Source organism: Triturus cristatus, chromosome 5_1, assembly GCF_964204655.1.
Source record: "Triturus cristatus chromosome 5_1, aTriCri1.1, whole genome shotgun sequence".
NCBI classification, from domain to species: domain Eukaryota; kingdom Metazoa; phylum Chordata; class Amphibia; order Caudata; family Salamandridae; genus Triturus; species Triturus cristatus.
The window spans coordinates 804710107-804722411 of NC_140587.1; the positions used below are offsets into that span (position 1 = coordinate 804710107).

The 12305-nt window shown below is 45.3% G+C and overlaps 1 protein-coding gene across 2 annotated transcripts in view; it reads right to left on the minus strand.

The window, feature by feature from the left end:
* Positions 1–12305, minus strand: part of LPIN2 (lipin 2) — a 560786-nt gene that overhangs the window by 164044 nt on the left and 384437 nt on the right. For both annotated transcript variants that reach the window (XM_085605827.1, XM_085605826.1), the window contains exon 14: positions 5691–5838. In XM_085605827.1, coding sequence (XP_085461953.1) covers positions 5691–5838 — 148 coding nt within the window. The remainder of the gene's footprint in view (positions 1–5690; positions 5839–12305) is intronic.

The window sequence follows — 12305 nt, forward strand, 5'->3', positions numbered from 1 at the left end:
CTAAAATGCTGTCCAGACAAGTTTGCACTCTAGCCCTGTATGTAGTGATCATTGGGTAACCCCAGATGATATGGACTAATGTACCCTCCATATTGTTGTAGTGCAAGAAAGCTGCCAATGAGGATCTGCTCATCCGCTACAGCTTAGAGGAACAAAGGTATACTCATTGCAAGTATTTGAACTGGATAAGTCTGAGTCTAGCAGATCAGTGTGAGGGCCAGCTTTTCTTCAACTCAATAAATCGCCATCGAGGACTCCAAGGTCACGGACCAACACAGCCACTGGTGTCTTGATGGACAAACTTCAAAGGCACTAAGAAGCAATGCTTTATTGGGTTCGGATCACTGTCATCATCCGCATTAACCTTCGATTAAGTGTCCAAATCAATTTGAGGAGACGGAGCTGGGTCAACTTGAGCGCTATCCATCCCTTTTTGCTCTGCTGGAGTATCTGTGAATCCTTTTCTTGGGGCCCAGGTGGAATCAGTGATTAATGGCTGCATCCTCTGGAAGTACCATCTACCACTGGTGTCTCAGGGCCATAATACCGGTGCTCTCCAAATAGAGAACTAGGGGTTAGAAACTCCGATTTGGAGTGATTTGAAAATAACTCCAAACAACAACGATTAGTCGCTGTTTTAATTTAAAAACAGTTAAACTGCCTTACTAAGGGTAAGTGTAATAGATGTCACACCTAAAAATAGTTATTGCCCAGAATCAAAGGTGTAATCCTACAAAACATGATACCCAAACAACTGAAATCTTACCCGAAAAAAAGTCTCTGCTGCTCTAGGGATAGATATTCTGGTGCTTCAGTGGCTGGTGTCTGGGTAAGGAAACATTCAAATAAGAGTAGTGCGGGTTTATTTTCTTTCAGAGGCTGTACCTCTGAATCTACCAGTCGTGGGACAACTGGCACCAGTACCAAGATTCTCAGCTGGAAAACTGCTGTCAGCATCTGATATCAACTTGTGAAATCTGTGGAACTTTGAGGTCTAGTAAACAGTTCTGGAACTAAGGCAACGTTCTCCAGATAGTGGAACTGGTACCCATATAGGGAATGAACAAGGGGTCGGTGTCAGGAGGGATAAACAAGGGGTGGTTGAAGGCTTTGTGCTGGCAATTGAATGGTCAGCAATTATATAGGCTCACGCTTGTGTCGATGACCAAGTGATTCAGCAGCTCCACAATCCTCCTGAGTAAATGGGCTGGGGAGAATGCATGGTCCTATGCAGGCTCAGTCAATCAAGCTGTCCTCAAGCAGATCTTCTAGTCAGCTGCACCTTGTGTAGGTCCTTCCCAGGGCACTCCTCCTAGCAAGTGCATTCCAGATTCTTGGAACGTAGGCCAGTCCGTCTACCTTTGTGTCACAGCAACAAGAAGATTGAGTAGGATTTGCAGACCTAGATCCAGTTTGGAGGGTGGGGAGAAATCCATCAGAGATTCTACACCTGGACTGGAGACTATATTCCAACACTGGCATGCAGGTCTCCTTTGAGTCAAGATGACAAAGAACAAGCTAAGTGCAGGCTGAGAATCTGGTCTGTGTTGAAGGCAAAATGCCAGAGCCAACCAGAGGGACAGCAATATCTGAAAATGTGTAAGCTACTGCAATTCTGGAGAAGCAGGATGTCCCTGTAGCTGGCTAGAGTTTGTTGGCTTATCTGCCCACAATCCAGCTAGTTCTGACTGGTTGTTATGATGTGGGTTGGACCTGGCCTTCTCTGCAGGGTCAACCCCAAACATTTTGCCTTCACCCCTCCTATTTTTGCTGAATTTGTTTTTGTTGGCTGCAGGACTCTGTGCACAGTATCACTGCTAACCAGTGCTAAAGTGCTTGTGCTCTTTCCTAAATCATGGTAAAATTGGCTTCCACATCATTGTCATATTTAATGTACAAGTCCCTTGCAGAGTGGTATCCCATATACCCAGGGCCTGTAAATTGAATGCTACTTGTGGGTCTGCAGCACCACTTAAGTAGCCCCCTAAAACATGCCCCAGGCCTGCCAGTGCGGCTGTTTCATATAAGTCACCTTTAAATCAGGCTCTAGATAGCCTACATGGAAGGGTACATTGTAATTAAAAGGTTTGGCATATATGTTTAAGTTTTACATGTCCTGGTAGTGAAAAACTCTTAAATTCATTTTTTTTACTAATGTGAAGCCTACCTGACCCATAGGAGAACAATGTGTTGCTTTAGTACATTTAATAAGTGCTAACTTTTGATTGGGGACAGATAGGCATTTCGTGTTTGGTATCTATGGGATTTAAGACGAAATCCTCTTTAATGGTAAAGTTGTATTTTACTGTGCAATTCTGAAAATGTTACTTTTAGACTATTGGCATTTTCCTGCCATTTGGTGTCTCCAGCCTGTCCTATGTCCCACGAATATAGCTGACAGGTGAACTTTGTTTATTCCTCCTAGACCACCACAAAATAGAAGGATTATGTGTGATAAGGTGTGCCTGGATCTGCCATCAATTGGCAGGATGGGAGGGGTGGAGCAGGGCATAGCCCCACTTGCAACTGAATGGGCTGTACTCTGCCTTCACACAAAGGACTTAGTCATCCCTGCATTGTTCATGAAGCCAGCTTTGAGCCAGGCCAGGAGGGTCAGGAAACTTCAAGCACTTCAAAAGGAATTTTGCTTTTGTTGTGTACTCCACAAGACTAATTTGCTGAACCTACGACTGCAAAAGACTGACTGGAGCATGGCTTGCACCCCATGAGGCATGTCCTGCTGTTTGAGCCCCGTTTCTCCACCTGAATAAAGCGCTACCAGAGTGACTTCAAGGGCTGGCTTGCTGCCCTCCAGATCAGAGCCTCAGGGACATAACTGTCTTCCATCATCTTGACCCAAACTGAGTGAGTCCTATCCCCCTTAAGCGGTGCCCCTCCAGTTCTGGAACCTTGGTGGTGGTGCAAAAGGTGCCCAATTAGCGAAAATCCAAAACTTGGGACTTAGAAAATGTTTGGCTAAAAACTGTTCTGAGAGCCAAGAGAAGACCAGTACCAACCTGCTTTGCAGCAGCTCCCGCTTCATTCTTCTCTGCAGCAGCAAATCCTGTTCAGCAGTCCTTCGCCAAAGGGGTATCCAGCTTCCTGGAACTCTCGTCAGCTATAGCCTCCTACAGTATCCGCCTGGAAATGTTTTATTTCCAAAAGTGATTACGTCTGAATGTAGAAATCTTTACCACAACTTCATCCAGTGGCTCCCCGATGACTAAGCTCCCTCCTCGTACACCGCCTGCAGCCTTGCCCCGCTTTTACTCCAAAATGTTTTGTAAGTCTGAAGGTAAGAACCAACCGGGCCCAATTCGCTTCTCGTATCCAAACCGCGCACCATCAGGGTCAGACACATTTTTTTTTACTTTGACCCTGGTCTCACAAGACTAGATGTCAGCTGTTGGCGATTTGATCTTTTATGTGCAAGTTTTTACCAAGATCGGATTTTTGTCATTTTGGTGTAAAATTCTTAAAATTTATTTCTTTTCTAAATTCGCGTGGGATTTTTCTTGTGTTGTGTCTTCATTTTATTTCTGTTTGTGTGCTGCTTAGATACTTAACCCATTGCCTCTCAGTTAATCCAGACTGCTTTTTTGTGGCAGACTGCCCAGGGTTACAAGCAGGTTAATTCAATGACTTGTGTGGTTCACTCTGCCAGGGATTATGGCTATTGCTTGAATAGGGTTCACCCTCCACTTTTAACCAACAAAACATCTCACAATGTGTATTGGGCCTTAGACCGACGACTGCTTCTGGTTTCAGAAGGATGAGCTCAACATAGGGCATGGGAACGAGTTTCACTACAGGCAGGGCAAAGGATGAAGGGAATGAGCTGGAAATCTTACACTCCAACCTCGTACACCAGTTTTAGGAAGCATGGCACAAGGATGTCGGAGAAAGATCATAAGTTCAGTCTGAAAGGACACACATCCTGCATGCACATGATGTTTATTCTCCAGAGATGCCCTGAGATGATGGTGAAGAATCCATTTAAGAGTAATGGGTGGACAGTTATTGACAGTATCCCTACAGGGATACAAGGAAAAATGCCTGTGTCTCATCACTATAATCACAGTGCCAACCTCCAGGATGGTGGCCAGCTTCATCTCATATCCAAAGCGGGGTACAAAGTTCCTCAAGTACTAGAAGGAAGAGATGAGGTAGGTGGATGGAAGGTTCAGTCCACAAGGATTGTTGAAAATCAACAGGAAACCAGGGAAGTTCCCTTAGGTGGAACTAATGCTCTCACACACCCAGCAAGCTAGGTGTCATGCTTCATCATATGAGCATTGCCCCTCGTCAAGTCAGCGCTGCAATCCTTGACGGGCTCCCGAAACCGGGGCTCTTTGTCGGGGATCTTTTGTTCCTGCCGATATATGCTTGGGTGTAAGGGGCCTGGTAGAATTAATGTAGCAGAAAATGGAAGTTTATATTAAAAAGGGTTGGTCAGTCCTAACAGTGTTTTATTCAAAAGGTAGACTACCCTATTAAAATTGTGTAGAGTGGCTAGGTGCTAGAAATAAGGTGTCTAGACGTGAAGCTCTACTCTAAAATGATCGACATGTTTCTTGCCATGTTTGTCAGAAGGATCAGGGCAATTCATCAGGATCAGGAACTGTCTACATAAAAAGTGGTGATGTGTGCTCTACATACCACGTCCGATGCTGCTGGCCTGTAAAAATAAAGTAACAACATCAAGAGTAAAACCAATTACATCTCTTCCGTGAGTACATAATGTCAACAATGGTGTTGCAAGAATCACCGTGCATAACGTGAATATAACAACCTGCTTCAAAGTGCACTATTTCAAAGGATAAGTGAACATAAGTGTGGGGGGGGGGGGTGTTGTGTATTAGATCTACTAATACGCTAAAGCCGTTCTCAAGGACAGAGGAGGTTCACTCACCTAATACATTGACTAGTCAAGGATTGCAGCGCCGACTTGACTAGGGGCAATGCTCATATGATGAAGCATGACACCTAGCTTGCTGGGTGTGTGAGAGCATTAGTTCCACCTAAGGGAACTTCCCTGGTTTCCTGTTGATTTTCAACAATCCTTGTTGACTGACCCTTCCATCCACCTACCTCATCTCTTCCTTCTAGTACTTGAGGAACTTTGTACCCCGCTTTGGATATAGACTTTTGGGGCTTGTACATTGGACCTCCTTAAACATAGCCCCCTGTCCCTCCTTTTGGTTTACCAGCTTCATCTCATCTCAGAAAGATTTTGAGGATGCCTATGAGTGAGCAAGTGAGTGGGTGCTGGAAATGGGAGTGGGTATCAGCGTGGTCATGAGCTGTGAGATTAGAAGCTCGTTTGAACTCCTGCACAAGATGGCATTAAGTTTGAAAGGGATTTTTGGTTTTACAATATAGGCAAAGGGTTGAAAATGTTGAAATGAATGCTAATTATATGCAAACTTTACTTTCATGATATTTCAGAATGACAGAAAAGATAATTCATTTAAGAAGGATATTTTGTAAAATAATGTTTTCTATTTAGTCCTGCCAGAACAGTCTGTCACTGTAATTATAGACCGTACATGAAAAAGGGCCCTTCTCAAAATACACAAACAGATCCACCTAGAAAATTGTTCACGGAATGCTTTGCTATTAGCAGGAGATTGTTTCCATATGGCAAACCTTTCACAGATGAACTTCATGGCATCACAAAACCCACTCACTATTTTGTCAGATGAGAGTCGAAGCGTTTTTTTGTAGGCAGTCGTGCCTCCATGGATCGGATGCTCCACTCGCGAGGGTTCATTAGCAATTGTTTCTTTTATTTCATGCGACATCTCGTCGTCACTTGAAGAATCATTGGTTGGTGGTCTGTGGGGCAAACAGATCTATTCAGCAGGTCATTCATGCCACTGGTTTGTATTCTGCTCACACCCTTTGCTGCTGTAATCTATTAAACACATTTTAAAAGATTTGACCCTTCTTGAAAAGCTAGACAACACAGCAGATAATTAGTGAATTGAGGGCTACATTGCTAAACTACTACTCCAAATGCAATTTTATCTAAATTGGTGACTTGTAATAATTCGATAGTGAAGTCAATGATATTGTTTAGATTAAATTCAATGTCTTTCTGGAAACAATAACTTTATCAGTTGGGACTGGAACATCCCATGTTACTCCAACTTCTTTGTTTTCTGCAAATCAGTCTGTTTCATGATCTCAATTTCAATCCAACAAATACTATACTAATAGAGGGACGTAATCACACACTTTTTCCCCCCAGGAGAACATCACATTTAATCCTCAAAAAAGCCATATTACATTGATATAACGAGTCACTGAAAGTGTTTCACAATAGCATAATGCACATTAGTGAGGTACAAGTGTCAATGTTTTTGGGTTGATTCACTTTTTTTTAAAAAACATGTTTTTATTGGTTTTTGGCATTCATATACAGATACAGCTCCACATATTTTCATTATCAGTTTCCACTGAACAATTCTTACACTTCTACATTTTCACTTCTAATTCGTTCATTAAAATATTTCAGTCCTTGCTACAATCAGTTAAAGTCTGTGCTACATTTCAAGATAGGTATTTTGGCATCCAGTTGGTGTCCCCCAATTCTGTTCTCTAGGTTGTTTTCAAATGACATCACTACAGTTTGTGCTGCCACTTTTATACACAGTTTATCTCAGTCCAACCAATAAAAAGAAGTAAATTCAACAACTAAGTGAAATTTGAATGTAAATAAAAAATAATAAATAAGAATCACTTGTTTAACTTACATGGACCAGTCTAAGAAAAGACCAGAAAGCCACACCACAAATATTTTTCCCCCCGTCACTTTAGAAACAGCTTGGTCAATCAGAAATATCTAGTCATGCACTGATCAAATGTCACTGAGAACCTAACCGTAAACAAACAGATCTGGTGTAAGTAATATTGAAAAGTGAGAAAAAGAACCTCAATCACTTTTGGCAAGATATGCATCTGAAGGATGCCATTTAGTTGAAAATAAAGGGGTTCCCAAACGTGTTCTCCTCATGCAATGTTCTATAGAATATTGAGCAGTGACAGAAAAAATGGCTGACCGGAATTACAGAAAATGTGGCAGAAAGCAAGATCTTTAGACAGGAAGCATGCTTTTTGTGATTTGGTGTAAATCTGTTCAGAAGTTTTTTGAGAAATGTGTCACACACCGAACACTCACTGCGAAAGATGTAGTCTAAAGCAGATGACACACAAAAACAAGTCTTGGCCCTGACAGATAGAGTGCGTTTCCTAGAGGAAAGAGCTGAGGACGTGGAGAGTCAGACTTGCAGTGGTAACCTTCAGATCCTAGGCCTGGCAGAGGGGGCGGAAGGTGTGGATCCGATGTCATATCTGGAAGAGTGGATGAAATCCTTAATGTCAAGACAGTTACTACCTCCCCCCCCCCCTTTTCTAAATTGAGAGGGCTCAGATTCCCTGGATGCCAATCCTCTTTTAGATCTGGACTTCGGACACTTTTGGTGAAGCTTCTGAAAGTCAGGGACCAGGGCGCGATCCTCCAGGAGGATTGGAGAGCAGAACCACTGAAGATGGACAATTATCAAACTATGCGGTTTCCTTATTATACCTATGCTGTTCAATGACAGTTGACCTCTTTCAGCGGAGTTGAATGCAAACCGCGGGAGCTGGTACTTAAGTTCTCACATTTATTTCTGGCAAACTTACTAATCATAGCCCAGAACAATTAACATTTCTTTGAGATCCAATAGCAGCCTGGGACTGCGCAGAGAAATTCTCCTCATCAACAGCTCGCACATGAACACCCCGGGAATGAGGTTGCAAAGTGACTCATCACTGGCCCAAGCCCAGGGAGCATTGAAATGCAGCCCCCACAGAGAGCCATGCAGAAGGGAGCCAGCGCCTCAGCTCTAGAAATTGAGCAAGATTCTGTACAGACTCAGATCACGCAGTCTCTTCCAGCGTGGCGGAGTCCAATTCTTCCCAGCTATCTTTGATGGTCTTGGGGGGCCTTCCAGATATCACGCTCCAAAGGGCTGTCTAGCTGCTTTGACTCTTTACTGTTGATGCCACTGCGTGAAAACGCCTTTGATACACTGAGGCTCTTTCCCTCTACTTTCAAACAATCCTGCTGCAACTACCTGTGAGTAATGAATCTCACTGCGATGTCTTAATGCTTCAGGTAAGTGCACTTTGCAATCGTTCACGCACACACAAATTTTGGCTTTGATTTGCATTCATGGGCTCCCTCACACAATAAGGTGCTTATTATTATTCTTAGGCTTCTTGGGACAACGTGCAGTGTAATATCATTAGAGATACATCCCTTCCCCATTTGAAGGTGCTCCCACAAGTTCTTTCAGACTGGACGGAGAGCTGTGTGCTCTCTGCCATTCAAAGTTTTGTTTTCATAATTCTTCAAAAAGAGACTGACATTCTAACATTCCCTATAGGTGGACAGGCTGGTGCTATGGACCTTGAGGGTCTTACAGCTTGGTGTTGCTGTTGCAGACCCACTCCTTAGACACTCTACAGATGGCTTTTGGCAGTTCTAGATGCCCCACAAAATATAACACAGTAAAGTGGAACATATGAGGCATGCAAAAGGCGAGCAAGCGCTACACTGTTTACACCTATTTGAAGCACAGGGCAAAACACAGAGCTTTGTTACAAGAGACCCACTTCACGAATCAGGAAGCCTCCTGGCTGCAGAAGAGGTAGCAGGGTCACGTTACTCCGCGGGATACTCCGCTTACGCAAGGATGTCGCTGACTTAGATCACAATGGGTATTTTGTTTCAGCTATCCGCCTCTGCAACCAAAAAGGAAGGGACATATGAGCTCCCTTCGTTCTTGGTTACATATACTTCTGGGCTTTGCTGCCATTGCAGATTGCTCAATGGGATACTGAGGGTGAATGTAATTGTTTCGTAGACAATTCTTGACATGTCGTTCCCTCCCCTTCCACAAACATCCACTGCTCACAATGCCAACATCTTATGGTGCTGGGTAAATCACTACAGCTTCCTAAACATTTGGCAGCACTGCAACCTTTCCTCTATGGTTTCCTCTTTTTATCTCACCCCCCCCTCACCTCCCCCCATGGGCTACATGGGCACCTGGATAGAATACTAGTCTCCTCCAGTGTAGGTAACCTGGCTAAACATGGGGACTCTCTTGGCAGCACCATTTCTGATTACAATCCCATGCAGGTGAAACTCAGGTTGGGACGCCCACGCTCACCTATTTCTATGTGGCACATGCAACCGGAAATACTAGAGGATGCGACTTTCCGCAGCTTGCTTCGAACCGAGACTATGGAATTCTGCATCTTCAAGAAAGGTTTAATGGGAGGCATTCAAAATAGCAGTCGGAGGGTAATGTATTGGTGCAGTGGTGGGTGCGCAACGAGGCTCAAGAAACAACTCCTAACATTTGGAAACTCCCTTCTCTCTCTCTAGAATGGAAGCAACTATCCCATGGCACCCCCAATTGTCCCTCAGTACAGGAGCGCACTCCCCATACCTTAAAATGGCGAAGTCAAGTTTAGCAGTTTAATAGGGATCCATGTTTTACCATGTCCCACTCAGGGTTGCACAACAAGTGCTGCAGTCCCTGCAGGGCCACTCTGACTTACAGACCCTAGGTACTCCTGATACCAAATACTAGGGACATACAAGTAAGTTAGGCTATGCCAATAGGATATAAGCCAATTAAACATACACCATTTTAAGGTTAAGAGCACATGCAGAGTCCTGATTAGCAGGGCTCGGGCATTTCAGTCCTTACACCAGTAACTAATAGTTAAATGGAGCATAAAGGGGGGGTAAACCTGCAAAAAGCAAATTTTCTTACAGCTGCATAAAATGGTGTTGGTGTCTTTCAGTGACAGAGAATAAAGGAAGATCATTGATAGCTATGCCATGGATGGTAATATCACTGCAAGCTCCGGCAAATCTGAGGGATGTGCAAAAAGCTAAAAGGATTCTGAATTTCAGTAGAGAACAAACCTCTCCGATACCTCATACAACGTACAACTGCAAGCAAAGATTATTGCAGGAATAAGAAGGGCTCAATCTGGACAATAGTCTCTTGAATGTTGCAGGTTGGCAGAAGAAGAGAGACCTAGAGTCAAATTATTCTCAAGTCTGCAGATATTTTATTTTTACAAGACGCTTGGTCAATTGGTCAACAGATGCTCCTGATGCTTCAAGCTACGAGGCATATTAATACTCAGCAGTAAGAAATTATTTCAAAGGCAGATACTCAGGTGTGGTTTTACTGTTATTTAGTACATGATGTTAAGAACCTAAAAGTTACCAACTAACTCCTGCCATGTAATGTTAACCTGCAAAAAGTAGTCAGGAATGATATTCAGATCATATATTCGTAACAAATTTATAATGTCAAGGGAACAGACTATTAAAATACAGACTTTAAATTAACAGTTGGAAGACAATTAAAAATTCCGTAAAATAGGCTCCACAAACACTAATCAGTGATCAACATGCATGATCATGAGGCAAGAGTAAAGAATTATCAAAAGACGTACTAGCACAGAAATTTAAATGTTAACTTCAATTATTTAATCAGAAGTCGAATGAGAGGTTCCGCATTTGCCTGTTAGGTTAAATGGTAGATCTGGTCAGATATTTCTGCTAGATGTGTGCTTTTTCCTGGAGCAACTCAATTTATAATCAAGTATATGTAGTTAAAAGAAAAGCACTGGAGGAGCCTAGCGCGCAACCAAGATGGCCGCGTAGGTGCGAGGCTCCCGAGGACCTCCGCGACCTCCTACGATTATCCTGATATTATCCTGCCCTGGATGAGGGGACTAGGTTGGTGAACCTGAGCTGAGGTGGCACCCGTTTCCCGCTTCCGAATCGGACCTCGGACACCGGAGTGAGCACCGATTGAAGTGTGCGGCCTTCCCCTCGCCGGACCCCGGATTTGCGCTGTGGGGTGATCCAGTGACAAAGTGAACAACAGCGGCAGGCAGGGCCTGGCGACTCGCGTGCCCCGCACTTTCGCACCACCTTGTCGTCTCTGCGAGGTTGGGTCGCGGAGCCCTTGGTGTTGGTGTGGTGTGGCCTTGCTGGGAGACCCTGCCTGCCTGCAGACTGTGATCCACCCCGCTGCCCTGAGGGGGCCCCCCCGGAGCTCGTGTCTGCTTTCCTGCCCTACACGACGTGGCTGGTGCGACTGGGAGACTGGTGGCCATGGCCACGAAACAAGATGGAGACCGGGCAAAGACCAAATCGACCCGGCGCGGCGCCGTCCATCAGGCCAACAGTATGGACCGCTATACCCTCCAGAAGGGATCGCCCGATGGACCGCGCAAGTCCCCTGAGAGCCCTCCTGATGCCCCAGACCTGCCCGCAGATTTGACTCTGCGAGATGTTATGGGCGCCATTGCCGAGATGAAGGCCTCGGTGGGCCAGCGGTTTGATACACTGGCGCAGAAGATTGACTCGGTCCTCGTGGATGTTGGCCTGGTGAGGGCCGATCTTTCCAAAACTAATGACCGAGTAGAGTCTTTGGCTCACACCGCATCGGGCCTAACGACAGATGTGGCGGCCTTGCAAACGGAGGTGCGCCGGCTTAGTCGGGCGACTGCGCTAATGGATCGACGCCTGGAGGACTCCGAGAGTCGGGCACGGAGGAACAACATCCGCATTAATCGGGGTGCCCGAGGGACGCGAGGAGGCGGCGGCGGATCTTTTTGTGGAGGACCTGATTGCTACCCATCTCCAGCCACGGGGGCTGAGCAAATTCTTCGCTGTGGAGAGGGCTCACAGGGTTCCCGGGGGAAGGCCGAATGTCGGAGCCCCTCCGAGACCTCTCATCGCCCGGATCTTCAATTTTCGGGATAGAGACGCTATCCTGCAAACCTCCAGACTGCATGGACCGGTCAAGCTTGACAATATGGAGGTTAATTTCTATCCTGATTTCACCCCAGCGGTCCAGAAGCAGAGACTGAGCTTCCTAGGTGTCAAACGCCGTCTTCGGGACCTAAACCTCAAATATGCCATGCTTTTCCCGGCCAAGTTGCGTGTGGAGGTGGATGGTCGCACGCATTTCTTTGATCGTCCCGAGGCGGCCGGGGACTGGCTGGATACTCTGCCCGGGGATCGTGATCGGGGGGCGGGGGCGGCGGGGGGAGACGGCACGCTGGATCAGGACTGAGGGCCTAATAATGGGCCTCACTCTGGACGAAAATGATGCCACTTTTAATTCTGCGTCAGTTTTTTGTAAGTTCCCCTCCTATGGAGGTTGTGTTGGGTCTCTTGGGGGTTCTCCCTCCTCCTCTAGGGGGTTTAGTTA